This window comes from Acinonyx jubatus, chromosome D4, assembly GCF_027475565.1.
Source record: "Acinonyx jubatus isolate Ajub_Pintada_27869175 chromosome D4, VMU_Ajub_asm_v1.0, whole genome shotgun sequence".
Classification (NCBI taxonomy): Eukaryota; Metazoa; Chordata; class Mammalia; order Carnivora; family Felidae; genus Acinonyx; species Acinonyx jubatus.
In genome coordinates this window covers 75,402,916-75,419,969 of record NC_069391.1, presented here as the reverse complement: position 1 = coordinate 75,419,969, position 17,054 = coordinate 75,402,916, and the positions used below count along the sequence as shown (strand labels likewise).

The 17,054-nt window shown below is 40.3% G+C and overlaps 1 protein-coding gene across 11 annotated transcripts in view; it reads left to right on the top strand.

The window, feature by feature from the left end:
* The window catches only part of PCSK5 (proprotein convertase subtilisin/kexin type 5), a 452,241-nt gene that overhangs the window by 270,026 nt on the left and 165,161 nt on the right, over positions 1-17,054 (top strand). For all 11 annotated transcript variants that reach the window (XM_027041020.2, XM_027041019.2, XM_053205259.1 and 8 more), the window contains 2 exons: positions 515-651; positions 14,394-14,537. In XM_027041020.2, the coding sequence (XP_026896821.1) occupies positions 515-651; positions 14,394-14,537 (281 nt within the window). The remainder of the gene's footprint in view (positions 1-514; positions 652-14,393; positions 14,538-17,054) is intronic.

Sequence of the window (17,054 nt, the reverse complement as noted above, 5' to 3'; positions counted from 1 at the left end):
ACTGGTTTCCCCATTCACTAGTTGACGGACATCGGAGTTGTTAACAGTTCTCAGTGCTCATGAATAAAGCTGCTGTGAACATTCCTATGAGGTTCCTTGTGTGAACATTATGTCTTCATTGCTCAGGTAAATATCTAGGCGAGGGATTGTGGATGACACGGTAAGAAGTACCAAACTGTACCATCAGCAGTGTAAGAGAGTTTCAGTTTCTCCACGTCTTCAACACTTGGTTCTGTCAGTCTTTCGGGTAGAGCCATAGCCTGGTTTTCCCGATCCCGAAATGTTTACCCCTGCCCGATGTGCTATTACAAGGCCACCCCTGCGCCTGTTTCCCTGTGGTAGAACAATGACACGTGTTTGGGTCTACTAACGGTCAAGGTCCAGGAGGAAGACAGGCTCCAGTACCGAGCTGGATATGCTGATGGAGACAAAAGGATTGTTGATCATGGTCTTGATTTGACCTTCACTGGATCCTAAACAACATACAAAACAATGTTTTATGGGTCTCTCTCAGGCTTTTTGATCATTCCATGGAAGGATTTAAAAACTGGGAGTTCATGACCATTCATTGCTGGGGAGAACGAGCCACCGGTGACTGGATCCTTGAAGTTTACGATACTCCCTCCCAGCTGAGGAACTTCAAGACCCCAGGTAGGAACTCCCTTTTCTACAATTTGGTTGACTGTGCAGAACAAAGTGACGGAATGTATTCTGGCCAAGAAGTGATTTACGTTTACATATCGACATCATCCTTTTTCGTATGATCCTGTGTTTTGAGTTATCTGCATGTATTCCAGTTCTCAGCGTTACCATTTGAGAGGTAATAATTGAAGGATTATTAGAACTGAAGAGTAAATGTTTAGATATAAGTACAGGATAAAACATGGCAGCTGCTGATTGATGTTTCAGAACATAGGACCCACGTCTCTAACCACCTTCCCCCATAAGCATGCCAGCCTTGTCCACCTGCAGTGAATTAAATTGCACGGTCATAAGTTTCCTTAGTTAGGTTTTTCTCTGGGTTTATTCTCCTATTAATTTTCAGTGTTCACAAGACATCGAGCTTGGCCTGTGCCAGCTAAAGTGGTTACCAGTAAAGAAAATGAATGGCCCTCGGGAGCCTAAGAGCTAAGAAAAAGGAATACTTTCCAGCTAAGTAAAACATGGAACTTACAATGTTAACAGAGGCATAGGGCCTCTCTCCTCCTCATGCTAATCTAGGAAGCTTTTGTTTGTAACATGAAGTAAGGGAAATTACAAAGGTAGCTTGGCCGGCGGTGGGGGGGTAGGGGGGGAGGGGATTGAACAGTTTTTCACAGGGGCCTGTGTGGCCCGTGATGGAGCCCTACATGGCTCAGTAGCAGGTGATCTGTTTGACAGACACCCCAGCCTCCCACCCAGCTGTGGACACATCTTCAACCATCTAATAAACTCGTGTTTCTCAGTACTGTCTCCGTACAGTCCCTCCGTAGAAGATCCAGGCCTGAGGGCATTTTAGGACTGACCTCCAATTCTAGCCCTCCCCTGATGGCAGAATAAATTAACCAGACGTTCTGTAATTAACTGTAAGGGTGTGTGCTATTTAGACACTGTGGGCTGCATAGGGCAGAGAAGGCACACAGCAGGATGCAGGAATGAAGCAGGGAAAGTTACTCATTCTGAGAGATCGGTTTTGGCCGCGCATTTGGCGATCTCCTTCCCCTAATTCTGTGATGTGGTCTCTCTGCGTTGCCACAACGGACCCACATTCAGGGAAGCTAAAACAAGAAGGGTGGCAGGGTCGCAGTGAATCAGGATAAAAGATTTGTTAAACAGTGTCCAGATTCAGCTCGTCTCCAGCATGCACCGGGAATATAATGGTGGCCAAACCTTTATCGAGAAATCAAATGTCTGTCCACAAGGCAGGATAGAACACGTGAAAATAACTAGACCCTAGTTTCTAGACACTTTCATTGGCTCATAATCTACTTAGTTCCCAGGAACTTCCTCCCCGCCCCCCCCCCCCCATCTCCTGTTCCAGGCCATGGTCACTGCTCATTTAATAGAGATACCCTGGGTCGTGGCACCCAGGGGCAATGGCAGCATGGTGACGTGGGTGCGGTGCCCGACCCCAGTTGATTTATCAGCAGGTGCCACGTCAGGGCTCTTACATCTCAAGAGGTCCCAGGGAAGTAATCACTGTCCAAATGTGGTAGTTGTGAACAAAACTGGGGGTGGGGTGCAGCCAAAGGGACAGACATAAGGGGTACACGTTATCTGCTGAGAATATAAGACAGCGATAAAACTACCTAAAACTCACTCCGCTCTTTACTATCACCGTGCACCAGCATTTCTAAAGAATGTCAGTGATAAAACGCTACCCCCCCACAGGAGCAGACTACCCCTGGGGGCTCACTAATGGTCGACTAGGTATTTATGTGCAAGGGTCAGGGGCCGTGAATATAAATCTCTCTGCTCTCCAGGAGTTCACTGCCTCTCCAGATTTTATTATGATCGTCTGTGTTAAAAGCTCTCCGCAGTAACCCAGATAATCTAGAGTTGTCTCTTCCACAGCGTTGGCTTCCCCTTATGCCATTTAAATGTTCACATGTAATCCTCGTCACGTCTAGTCATTTTACAGATGTTCTTTTATGCCGGAAGAGAGATGCCCTAATGCTCCTACTGGCCTGGGGTGTGGAGGCCTGCGTAGGTACCCACAGTTGTTGGATATCCTCCCTTCCACCAACCTTTGAGTTTAGGATTAATTACAAAGTTGAAAAGGGACTTCTGCTTTTCTGTGTGTGTCCGTGTGTCAATGGTTTCATCATTGGTTTCAATGGTTTCATCATTGTTTCAATGGCGTCTAGTCCTATGGAAGGTTTCTCTCTCTAATTAATGAGGTATTTCTGCAGTAAGCTAATAGAACTTCAGTTGGAGATGTAGAATTGTCTAGCCCAGTTAGGGTAGAATCGTTCCCAAATGTAGAGGTTCCTGATTCCAAACTGAGTTTACATTCCTTTATTGTTTCTTCCCATTTGTGTATTATTAAAATACATATTAAGGGTTTTTAATTGATACGGTTAACACACAATGTTACATTAGTTTCAGGTGCACAACGTGGCGATTCAACAAGTCCGTATGCTGTGTTGTGCTCACCGCAAGCGTGACTGGCGTCTTGTCACCACACAACGCTATTAGCTTGCTGTTGACTAGATTCCCTGTGCCTTTTATCCCTGTGACTTATTCATCCCATAACCGCAAGCCTGTACCTCCCACCTCCCTTCACTGATTTTTCTTGTCCTTCCCTCCCTTTCCCCTTTGGCAACAAGTTTGTTCTCTGTCTGTATCAGTGAAATCATATGGTGTTTGCCTTTCTCTGTTTTACTTATCTCACTAAGCATAATCCCTTCTAGGTCCATCCATGCTGTCACAGAGGACAAGATCTCATTCATCTTTATGGCTGGGTGATACTCCATGTGTGTGTATGTTTCACACACACACACACACACATACACACACACACACACACACACACACCATATCTTTTTTATCCATTCATCTCTCAGTGGACACATGGGTTCCTTCTACATCTTGGCTATTGTAAATAATGCCTTGATCAACATAGGGATGCATATATCTTTTTGAATCAGCGTTTTTGTTTTTGTTTTGTTTGGGGGTAGATACCCGGTAGTGCAATTTCTGGATCGTACGGTAGTTCTATTTTTAGCTTTTAACTTTTTGAGGAACCTCTGTTCTGTTTTCCACAGTGACTGCACCAGTTTGCATTCCCACCGACAGCGTAAGAGGGTTCCCCTTTTTCCACATCTTTGCCAACACCTGTTGTTTTCTGTGTTGTTAGTTTTAGCCGTTCTGACAGGTGTGAGGTGATATTTCATTGTGCCTTTGATTTGCATTTCCCTGATGATGAGTGGTGCTGAGCATCTTTTCATATGCCCGTGGGCCATCTCTACGTCTTTGGGAAAACGTCTATCCATGTTCTGTGCCCATTTTTTCATCAGATTGTTTTTTTTTTTTTCCTGTCGAGTTGTATAAGTTCTTGATACATTTTGGATATTAACCCCTTATCCAATATATCACTTGCAAATATCTTCTCCCATTCACTAGGCTGCCTTTTTGTTTTATTGATGGTTTCCTTTACTGTGCAGATGCTTTTTATTTTGGTGTAGCCCCAGTGTATTTTTGCCATTGTTTCTTCTTCCTGAAGAGCGATATTTAAGACATTACTGCCTCTGTTTTCTTTTAGGAGTCTTAGGGTTTTAGGTCTCACATTTAGGTCTTTAATCCATTCTGAGTTGATTTTAATCCATTCTGAGTTGAGTTCCTCTTTTTGTGTGGTAGAAGAAAGTGGTCCAATTTTATTCCTTTGCATGTAGCTGTCCAGTTTTCCCAGCACCATTTACTGAAGAGACTGTCTTTTCCCTATTGTATAGTCTTGTCTCCTTTGTTGCAGATGAACTGACCATGTAAGTGTGGGTGTATTTCCGGGTTCTCTCTTCTGTTCCATTGATCTATGAGTACATTTTTGTGCCATACTGCTTTACCATGGCTTGGTAGTGTATCTTGAAATCTGGGATTGTGATACCTCTAGCTTTGGTCTTCATTCTCAAGATTGCTTTGGCGATTCAGGGTCTTCTGTAGTTTCATACAAATTTTAGTATTATTTGTTCTAGTTGTGTGCCAAATGCTCTTGATATTTTCATAGGGACTGTAATGACTCTGTAGATTGCTTTCGTAGTATGGACATTTTAATAACGTTAATTCTTCTGATCCATTTGTTCGGTCCTCTTCAATTTCTTTCATCAGTGTTTTATAGTTTTTAGACCCCAAGTCTTTCACCTCCTTGGTTAAGTTTATTCCTAGGTATTTTATTCTTTTTGGTGTAATCGTAAATGGGATTGTTTTCTTAATTTCCCTTTCTGCTATTTCATCATTAGTGTGTAGAAATGCAACCGATTTTTGAATATTAATTTGTAGCCTGCAACATTAATGAATTCATTTATTCTAACAGTTTTTTGGTGGAGTCCTTCAGGTTTTCTTTATATAATATTATTTTATCTCTAAATAGTGAGTGTTTTACTTCTTCCTTAACAACGTGGATGCCTTTTATTTCTTTTTGTTGTCTGATTGCCATGGCTAGGACTTTCAGTACTACGTTGAGAAAAGTAGTGAGAGTGGACATCCCTGTCTTGTTCCTGATCTTAGGATAAAGCTCTCAGTTTTTCCCTATTGAGTGTGACGTTAGGTGTGGGTTTCTGATTTATGGCCTTTATTATGTTGACGTGTGTTCCCTCTAAACCCACTTTGTTAAGGGTTTTCATGAATGGATGTTGAATTTTGTCAAATACTTTTTCTGCATCTGCTGAGACAATAATCATATGATTCTTATCCTTCACTTTATTAATTATCCTTCACTAATTAATTTACTAATACTGAACCTCCATTGTATCCCTGGAATAAATCCTACTTGATCATGGTGAGTGTCCTTTTAATGCATCACTGAATTTAGTTTGCTAATATTTTGTTGAGGATTTTTGCCTCTGTGTTCATCAGGGATTCTGGCCTGTAATTTTCTGTTTGTGTAGTGCCTTTGTCTGGTTTTGGTATCAGGATAATGCTGGTCTCGTAGAATGTATTTAGAAGCTCTCCTTCCTCTACTTTTTTATGCGGTAGTTTGAGGAGAATGGGTATTAACTCTTGATTAAATGTGTGGTGGAATTCACCTGTGAATCCATCTGGTCCTGGACTTTTGTTGTTGGGAGGTGTTTTTGTTTTGTTTTTTCTTTATTGCTGATTCAATTTCGTTACTAGTAATTGGTCTGTTCAGATTTCCTATTTCTTCCTGACTCAGTTTTGAAAGATGGTATGCTTCTAGGAATTTATCCATTTCTTCTAGTTTTCCAATCTGTTGGCATGTAGTTTTTCATAATAGTCTCCTATAACCCTTTGTACTTCCATGATGTCAGTTGTTACTTCTTTTTCATTTCAGATGTTGTTTATTTGGATCCTCTCTCCTTTTTTCTCAATGAGTCTGGCTCAAGGTTTATTAATTTTGTTTATCATTTCAAAGAACCAGCTCTTGGTTTCATTGATCTTTTATCATTTATTGAGTCTCCATTTCATTTGTTTATATTCTGATCTTTATTATTTCCTTCCTTCTACTAACTTGGGCTTTGTTTGTTCTTTTTATATTTCTTTTTGGTGTAAGTTTAGATTGTGTATTTCAATTTTTTTTTCTTCTTGAGGTAGGCCTGTTTTGCTATAAACTTCCCTCTTAGGACTGCTTCCTTCGTTTCCCAAAGATTTGGGACCATTGTGTTTTCATTTTCATTTGTCTCTATGTATTTTTTTATTGCCTCTTTGATTTCTCTGTTAACCCATTAGTTGATTAGTAGCATGTTGTTTAGCCTCCATGGGTTTGTGGTTTTTTTCCACGTTTTTTTATCATAATTGATTTCTAGTCACATACTGTTGTGATTTGAAAGATGCTTGATATTATTTCAGTTTTCCTAAATTTATTGAGATATGTTTAATGACCTGTGATCTGTCCTGGAGAATGTTCCATGTACACTTGAAAAGGATGTAAATTCTGTTGGTTTTGGCTAGACTATTAGGTATATCTGTTAGGTCCATCTAGTCTAATGTGTCATTCAAGGCCTCTGTTTCCTTATCAATTTTCTGTTTAGATGTTCTATCCATCGGTATAAATCTGGTGTTGAAGTCCCCTACCATTATTGTATTACTGCCAATTTCTCTCTTTATGTCATTTGGCTTTATGAATTTAAGTGCTCCAAAGTTGTACATAGATATTTACAATTGTTACATCCTCTTGTTGGATCAATCCCTTCCTAATTATGTAATGTCTTTCTTTGTTTCTGGTGACAGTCTTTGTTTTAAAGTCTATTTTGTCTGATACAAACATTTCTACCCTGGCTGTTTTTGTTTTTTTTCCTTCTCCCAATCGCATAGAATATCTTTTTGTATCCCTTCACTTTCAGTCTGTATGTGCCTTGAGGTCTGAAGTGAGTCTCTTGTGAGCAGCGTATAGATGGGTTTTGTTTTTTTATCCATTCCACAACCCTGTCTTTTGAGTGGAGTATATAGACCGTTTACATTCACAGTAATTATTAATGGGTATGTTTTCATTGCCATTTTGTTGTCTTGTTGTTTTTGTAGTTCTTTTTCATTTCTTCTTTTTGCTCTCTATTCTTTTGATTGATGGCTCCATAGTGTTATGCTTGGCTTTCTTTCTCTTTATTTTTTTCTAAGTTTTTGGTTGGTGTTTACCATGGGGTTCATGTATAACATTTGAAGGATATAGTGGTCTGTATTAAGTTAATGGTAACTTAAGTTTGAACACATTCTAAAAGAACTTAATTTTTACTACGCCCTCCACGTTTAGGTGTATGTTGTCATATGTTATGTCTCTTTATTTTGTGAGTCTCCTTAATTAATTTTTTACATATAATTCATTTTACTACTAGCTGTTTACTGTATGTTTTCTTTTACTCATGAATTTTTTTCCTTTCATAATTTTCTTCTAATTATGGCCTTTTCTTTTCACCTAATGAAGTCCCTTTTAACATTTCTTATAAAGCTAGTTTAGTGATGCTGTACTTCTGTAACTTTTGCTTGACGGGGAAACTCTTGATCTCGCCTTCAATTCTGAATGATAATCTTGCTAGGTAGAGTATTTTTGGTTGTAGTTTTCTCTCTCTCTTTCTTTTTTTTTTTTTTAACACACGTCAGATAGATCATACCACTCCTTCTGGCCTGCAAAGTTTCTGCTGAAAAATCAGCCTCGTGGGGTTTACCTTGTATGTAAGTTTCTCCCTTCCTGCTTTTATCTGTATCTTTAATCTTTACCGTGTTAATTATTATGTCTCGGTGTGGACCTCATTGAGTTCATCTTGTTTTGAACTCTCTCTGCTGCGGGAAACTGAATGTCTGTTTCCTTCCCAAGGTTAGTTAAGTGTCTAGCTTTGATTTCTTCCAATGAGTTTTCTGTCCCTCTCTGTCTTTTCCCTCTGGGAATGATGTCAATGGCTGTTCACTTTACGTTGTCCTTAGCCTATCCTCATTCCTAATTTTTATTTTTTTTCTGTTCAGCTCAGGTGCTTTACCCTGTCTTCCAGATCACTGATCCATTCTTCTGTATCTTCTAACCCACTGTTGATTCCCTATAGCGTATTTTTAATTTCAGTTAATGTGCTCTTCAACCCTGATTGGGTTTTCTATATATTTCCTGTCTCTTTTTTTGAAGTTCTGAGTTCTTCCATTCTTCTCTCCAGTCCAGTGAGCATCTCTTCATGACCATTATTTGGAACTGTTCATCAGGCATATTGCTTATTTATATTTCATTTAGTTCTTTTTCTGAGGTTTGTGTTATTCTTTCTTTCTTTCCAGTTGTCTCCTCATTTTGCTTTTCTTTGTCTCTTTCTGTGAATTAGAACAGCTACTTCTCCTAAACTAGAAGGAATGCTCTTGCGTCTGGTCCTCCCCTGTGTAGACTGTATGTGCCTGGTCGCTTTAGTGGGCTGACTGGGGGTCGCGGGTCACTCCGTGCTGGGGCCACCCTGGTGAGACGGCCTGAGCTAAAGTAGGCATGTGCTGGGGTGGTCCTGAGGCCATCCGTGCTGAGGGCATCACAGTCTGACAGCTGACGCTGACGTGGGCGCAAGCCAGGGCATCACAGCACTCTCTGGGCAGAGGGGACCCTGGAAGGATAGCTCAAGTTGAAATGGGTGTGGGCTGGGGCAGCCTGGTTCTCTCTGCACAGAAGGTGCACTGACAAGGCAGCTGAAACTGAAGGAGATGGAAGCCGGGGGTCATGGCGCTCTCTGAGCAGGGAGCACTTGTTATAGGACACATGAAACTGAAGTGGCTACAAGCCAGGAGATCCCAGGGCCCCTTGCATCAGGGGTGTCCTGGAAAGCGTCTTTCTTGTCATTCTCTACAGTGTGTCTTTTCTTGTGCGGCAGCTATTCAGTGAGCACTTGATTCTGTTTCAGGAAGAATTGCTCTATAAGCAGGTGGAGATTTGGTGTGGCTGTGGAGGAGGTGAGTTCAGGTTCTTCCTACGTCACCATCGTGGACCAGAAGTCCACAGTAAGGATCTTTTGAAGGCTTTCTCGATTGTGGTCTTTGATCTTGTGACACATTAGACCTATCTTGCGTTTTCTTTCTTGAGCAGATGGCATTTGTGTACCAACGTGTAGAACTGATTTTTCTCCTTCTGCATTTACGCAGCTATTTCTTATCAGAATGTTGTACCATCAACTGCAAAATCTCCTAAGTAATTTAACAATTGGAAAACGTCGTAGGAGAGGAAGAAATGATGGCCCAAATACAGCAGCATTTGATGTGACTTGTGGCAGATTCTAAGGAAATAAGATTACATAATAAGTGAAACAGAAAGAGATAAATTGCCCAACAAGTATGTCCCCCGCGGGCTTAGGAGATACTTCAGAAATGACACAAATGGAAGTAATCAGTTATGAGTCAGCATTCTTCCATGTACTTTACAAGGAGAAATTTTAGCTCCAAACTGATCTTAAGTTAATGAGCCGGGCCATAGGGTAACTGAGGGGTTAGATTTCTTACAGTGTCCTTGCATTATATGCTCCATTGGTACACCTGAGAGATGCCATAAGAAAAATGAGTTCTGTTTTGTGTCGCTATGTAAAGGCAATCAGGTCATGGATTTCAGGGGGTCGGTCATTCATTTCTTGCCACTACTTCATGTGTACTATTTGGAATTCTGAGACTGAACAGCACCCTAATTATGAAAAGCATACTCATTAACAAGTGAGTCCAAAGAAAAGCTGGCAGAGGGCAAGCCACAAAGAAATCAACATGCTGGCCCAGTGTAGTTGTCAGAAAGCAATGAATGTCGCACAGAATGCGTTCCTTTTTGAACTTCAAGTTTCTGAACTCCTGGAAGTAAACAGAAGGGCAGTATTACATAAGGGCTTAGGGACACAGCATTTGGATTCTGAATGGATGGTTTGTTTTTGTTTTTTTTTTTTTTGAGATGTAATTGATATGTAATACTCTATTAGTTTCAGGCATACAACCTAATGATTTGATGTTCGTACCTATCGCAAAATGATCACCACTGGGAATCTAACTTCCATCAGCTCACATAGTTTAAACATTCTTGTCATATCATGAGAAATTTTAAGATCTACTTTTTCAGCAGCTTTCAAATCTACAGTATACGATCATTAACTCCAGTCACCATGTTTTACATTACACTCCCAGAACTTAGTTGTTTTATAACTGGAAGTTTGCACTCTCTGACCCCTTTTATCCATCTCACCCACCTCTGAACACCCCAACCTCTGGCAACCACCAATTTATTCTCTGTTGTTTATGAGATCAGGTTTTTTTAGTTTGGTTGTTTGTTTGCTTTTGAGATTCAACATACAAGTGAGATCATATACCATTTTTAAATTTTTTTTTAATGTTTATTTTATTCTTTTTGAGAGACAGAAAGAGAGCGAGCGAGCGGGTGAGGGACAGAGAGCAAGAGGGAGACACAGGATCTGAAACAAGGCTCGAAGCTCTGAGCTGTCAGCACAGAGACCGATGCAGGGCTCGAACTCACAAACCACGAGATCATGACCTGAGTCAAAGCTGGACACCCAACCGACTGAGCCACCCAGGCGCCCCCTGTTCAAATCTTTAATCCATTTTTTAAAATGTTTATTTATTTTTGAGAGAGACAGAGAGCAAGCGCACGCATGCAAGGGAGGGAGGGGCAGAGAGAGAAGGAGACAGAGGATCTGAAGCAGGGCTCGAATTCACATGACCTGAGCTGAAGTCAGACACTTAACCTACTGAGCCACCCAGGCGCCCCTAAATCTTTCATCCATTTTGAGTTAGTTTTTAGGTATTATGTAAGACAGCGGTTCAGTGTCATTATTTTGCACATGGCTGTCCAGTTTTCCTAGCACCGTGTATTGAAATCCTCTGTCCATTGTGTATTCTTGGCTGCTTGTTGTAAATGAATTGGCCATATATGCATGAGTTTATTTCTGGTTTCTCTGTTCTCCTCTATTGATGTATGTGTCTGTTTCATGGCAATACCATAGTGTGTTGATTACCATAGCTTTGTAATATATTTTGAAATCTGAAAGCATGGTGCCTCCACCTTCGTTTTTCTTTCTCAAGAGCGATTTGACCTTTCATGGTTCCATAAAAATTGTAAGATTGTTTTATTTCTATATAAATGCTAACGGGATGTTGATATGGATTACATTGAATTTATAGGTTGCTTTGGGTAGTATGGACATTTTAACAATATTATTCTTCTCATCCGAGCCCAGATTATCTTTGTTTATTTTTGTCTTCGCTTTTTTCAACATTGTGCTATAGTTTTCAGTGTATAGGTCTTTTACCCCCTTGGTTAAATTTCTGAGCATTTTATTCTTTTTGATGCAATCGTACATAGGGTTTTCTTAGTTTCTTTTTTTGATAGTTCAATTATTAGTGTATAGACAGGCAAAAGATTTGTGTTTATTGATTCTGAATCCTACAACTTGAGTGAATTTGTTGATTAGTTCTAATAGTTTTTTGGTGGCGCTTCTATGGTTTGTCATATACAGTATCATGTCACGTGCAAACAGTGACATACTTCTTCCTTTCCAATTTGAATTCCCTTTCTTTCTCTTGTCTAATTTTTCTGGCCAGGACTTCCAATACTATGTTGACTAAAAGTGGTAAGTGTCTCACTCCTGATCTTTATTATGCTTTTTATTTCCCCTACACACACTTTGTTGAGAGTTTTATCATAAATAGATGTCGAATTATGCTAATGCTTTTTCTGTACTTATGGAGATGATCGTATGATTTTTGTCGTTAAATTTGTTAATGTTGTGAATCACACTGATTGGTTTGTGAGTGTTGAAACATTCTTGCATCCCTGGAATAAATTTCACTTGTTCATGCTGTATGACCCTTTGTAATATTGAATTCAGTTTGCTAATATTTTGTTGAGGACTTTTTCATCTGTGTTCATCAGGGATTTACTTGTGGCATCCTTGTTTGGTTTTGGGATCAGGGTAATGCTAGCTTCATGTAATGAGTTTGGAAATGTTCCTTTTCTTTTGGAGTTTAAGAAAGACTCGGATTCTTTAAATATTTGGTAGAATTGACCAGCGAAGATGTAGTTGTGGCCACTTCTTTGCTGGGAGGCTTTTTATTACTGATTCAAGCTCGTTGCTAGTAATTGGTTTGTTTAGATTTTCTATTTCTTCATGATTCACTCTCGATGGGTTGTATACGTCTAGAAATGTATCCATTTCTTCTAGGTTGTTCGCTTTGTTGGTGTGTGATTGTGGATAACAGTCTTTTATGATCCTTCATATTTTTGCAGTTTTTATTTTTCTTTTAGTTATAACCTCTCCTGGTTCATTTCTGCTTTTGATTCTCTTCTTGGCGAGCTTAAGTTTAGATCTGTCGATTTTGTTTACAATCTCTGTTACCTGCAAACGGAAGCACTGCTAGCCACCAGTGCCAGCGACCTAGAGGTGTCCCCTGGGAGGCAGCCACAAAAATTTGGGCGCCAGATGAGAGTACAAGTTCCTTCTGGGAGACATGAGTGAGTTGGAGCAAGGCTGGGGGACAGATCAAAGATGGCGCCCATCAGCGTCGGTCTTTGGAGAGTATTTCAGTAGGCCCTTGGCTGTATGTTAAATCGGATGTCTGCATCTTGCTTTGACTTGAAGGTAAACGAATAAGCCTCTTTAAGAGGAAGTCAGTGCTTTTCAATTTGCTGCTTCCACACTGAGACTTGGAGTGGGTGGGTCCACATACGCAAGCTCTTTGTGAACTAGTCAGTTGACTATCGCCTTGTGGGTCTCCAGCCCTGTATACACTATATGTTTTGGGGGCTCTTCTCAGGTGCAGGTCTTAAAAATTGGGGTACCCGATAGGAGATTCAAACCTTTTGCTTCTTGGGGAGAAACCTGGGGGTTCGAGTCCCGATTGTGGGTCACAGTGCCAGGGGTGGGGCTTATTCCAAGATTGTGTCTCAACCACTCTTACCTGCTTTCACGTGACTTTTTTGTTTGCCTCCCGTGTAGCAGCCACTCAGCTAGTTTTAGTTTTTTGGTTTCTTTTTCAGAGGAAATTGTTCCCTATGTAGCTGTAGATTCAGTAATTCATAGGAAGAGGTGGGTCCAGGACCTTCCTACATTGTCTTCTTATCCTGCAACGCCCCAGATGGGTTTTAATAGCAGTCCATACGCTTGCTGCCTCTGGGAAAATTATCATTCTCTATGCCTGTTGCCTCATCTATATTTTGGGAATTTAAGTATCTACCTCCCAAATGTTGCAAACCCCGAATGAATTAAAACTTAATAGATGATTGGCAGATCCCTGAAGTTTACCACTCTCAGGGCTGTGGTGGGACCCTTGCGCGAACCATAACCGGATTCCTCTGTATTAGGCTAAGTTGGGGAGGGACCTTCAGGAAGGTCCTGCTTCCTACCTGCATACTTGCACGTTTTTTAATTGTTTTGTCTTAATCATTTCTGCTTGTGGTTGATGCTTTTTTTTTTTTTTTAGGCGACTCTTAAGCTTAATGACCTGTAAGCAGTTCTTTTTTCTCTAGCATTATAAAACTTGACGATTTAGTATTTTTTCAGTAAAAAAGTAAGAAATCAACAGTAAGGACTAAACCAAAACAAAATGTCCTTTGAGAGCCTTTGATGCAAAGGAGGTAAAACACTTGCCTTAGGTCTCCGGGCACCCTTGACCGTGAAATGCTTTACTACCCAACTGTCTACTAGAACATTCTGTGGGGGCGGAAGTTCTCTATTTGTGGTCACCGTTGTAGTGACCACTAGCCACATGTGCCTCTTGGGCACTGGAAATGCGGTATGACTGAGGAACTAAACTTCTCAATTTTAGCTAATTTACATAGCCAATGGGTCTACGGGCTGTCACTGAACAGCTCAGGGTCTATAGCATAATAGGAATAGTGATGTATTCTTAAGATTAGAGGACTAATTCAGTCAGGTGGAACAAAGCCGTGGTTTTGCCTTCTTATTGATAAACAAGCCAGATAAAACAATTTTAATTTCAAATAAGACATCCATACTTAGAAAAAGGCCTCTCTAAAATGTGTTCATTTCTGTCTTCTTATAAATGCTGATTCAATTAAGACGTCTTCCATAGTTGCTGCTCAGTAAAATGTGCTACGTGAATTGGCTAAATCTGCAACTGATGGAAAAATGTGTATTTCTAGCTGTACGCTCGATGCGATGTTCATATGAATATGCCTTTCACAGCTCTTCTACTGTTGCTTTCTCTTAGAGGAGAAGGAATGGAATTATAAAGCTAAGGCGTGCATGTGTGATCATGCTCTGGTTTCATTATTGTTTCTCAAGGGAAGTTGAAAGAATGGTCTTTGGTCCTCTATGGCACCTCCGTGCAGCCCTACTCCCCAACGAACGAGTTTCCTAAGGTAGAACGTGTCCGTTATACCCGAGTCGAAGACCCCACCGAGGACTATGGTACGGAGGATTATGCAGGTGAGTTGGCTTCCAACAGAGACATGGACTAAGGGAAGAAATCTCATGCATCATCCCACCATGCAGAAATAAGCGTCAACCCATATTCTGGTATTTTCTTCCATGTTCTTTTCTATCCCCCAAATACGTGTGTATATTCAGATAGCTGGGGTTTTTTTTTTTTTTCCCTCAAAGCTAAAAGCACACTGTCTATAGTTTTCATATCTGTTTTCTTCCTCTTGTGGTTATTAAGAGCATATTTCCCTGTTGTCACATATCCTCACAAGAAGTATTTAAAAGACAGCATAAAAGCCCAGCCTCTGATTGCGCTATATTTAATACGTAATCTGGGAGGTGCTGTTTGCTTAGAGTTTTGCACTGTTTGAAATAAGGCTTGGTTTTATCAGTCTTTGTTTAGAATAGAGTTCCGAGCATTACTGCATCAAAGGGAATAATCAGTTTGAGGGCTTGGACACATTTTGTCACATTCCTTTCCAGACAAGATGTACCAGTCTACGCTGTGACCAGCTGTGCGTTTATTACACTCATTCCTGCCAACAGTGAGCGGAAAGAAAAAAGTAAAGGAACAGGACATTTTTAAATTTTTATACCTTTGATTGTTAGTAAATCTAAACATTTTTTCCTCTGTAGTTCTAGGAATTAAATACAACTGTATTTTGCCCATTTTTCTATTCAAAGGGGCAGCAATTTTGTGATCCATTTATAAGAACTCTATGTATGTTGTTGTCCCTCACATAGTCTCATACAGTCGTTACCCCTTATCGGTGGTTTCATCCATGGTCAGGAAGCAGACGATCCCTTCATCTGATCTATCATCGGGTCTATAGGAGCTTAACGCTACATTACCATGCCCACACCACCTCACTTCATCTCATCCTGTAGGTATTTTATCATCCCCCTTTGTCACAAGAAGGAGGGTAAGTACCACACAAGATATTTTGAGACACTACATTCACATACTTTTATCACAGTATATTGATAGAATTGTTCTGTATCGTTAGTTTCTTACTGTGCCGTATTTATAAATGAAATGTCATCACAGATATGTATGTGTAGGAGAAAAACAGTATAGGGAGGGTTTGGTACTCTCCATGGTTTCCGGCATCCACTGGGGTCTTGGAATGGTATTCTCCACAGATAAACTGGGGGAGGAACTACTCTATTTGCTGAAAACATCTTCCCAGTTAGTGCTTGCTTCCAAAATGTTGCTCTTGTGCTGTGTTGTTTCGACAGAAGAAGAAAATTGGAGGGTAGGGTTTATAGCTTCAGACCTCACTTGGGCTTTTTCTAAAAAGAAGCTTTAGTCTTTAAAATCAACAAAATATTGGAGCGCCTGGGTGGCTCAGTCGGTTGAGCGTCTGACTTCGGCTCAGGTCATGATCGTGCGTTCTGTGAGTTCAACCCTCACGTCGGGCTCTGTGCTGACAGCTCAGAGCCTGGAGCCTGCTTCGGATTCTGTGTCTCCCTCTCTCTCTGCTCCCACCCCTCCACTCTCTGCCTCTCTCTCAAAAATAAACATTTCATTAACATTTTTTTTTAATGAAATCCACAAAATATTCACACGCATTTTTTTTTCTAAACTCTTAACACTTGGCCATGCAGTCATCTGACATTCATTCTGGTTTATGATATATAGTATGAAATAAAAGTGTCTTTATTTGCCATATAGGCAAACATTATTGACTGGGTTATCATCCCTTCTTTTACTCGTTTAGGATCCCTTCCTTCATAACTATAGAAGAAATTCTTACACTGGGGTCTCTTCTGGTGTCCCTTTTTCTGACTTTTCAGTCTAGTAATTCTTAATCCAGTTGTATCCACACTAGGATTTATTATCTGTCGAACATCTCCTTGTTTTCATGGCAATTCTTAAATCCACCTATAAAGATCCCAGTGGAATTTAATTTGAATTTATATGCGATCTCATAATTGGTTGCTTTTTGGGGGGGGGGGGCTGGGGGAAGGAGAAATGTTTTTACAATATACAGTCTTTCCATCCAAACCACACCCCATGTCCCAGTTTACTAAAATCTTTTAATTTTATGTATTACTATTCTTCTTAGTGTTATCCTATGTATTTTGCCATCTTGTTGCTATTATGATGGAAAAGATGCCTTTTTCCTAACTAGGATATGCTACCATCTAGGAAACCTAGTGGCTATTGCATAGTTATCTTATCTCTGGCCATTCTGCTCAACTGTCTTATTAATTTACATATTTTAGAGTTTATTTTTCTGGGGCAGTTTAGGTATTCTGGCCATATCTGCAATTTTTTTTTTTCCTCCTTCAAGGTAGATCTCTGATTTCTGTCTTGTTGCACTGACGACCGTTTATAGGAGCATTGAGTTCTCCTGGGACGGGCTATGATACTTAATGAACAAAGCTTCGCCTAAGAGAGAACTGTTTGTAAATAGCAATTTAATGTGCGTTTAGACGAGAATTGTTTTCTTTCTCTTGAGTTCTTTGAGATTCTTTTTCGAGATACTAAAGATAAAAGTACGTCATGAATTACCTTCA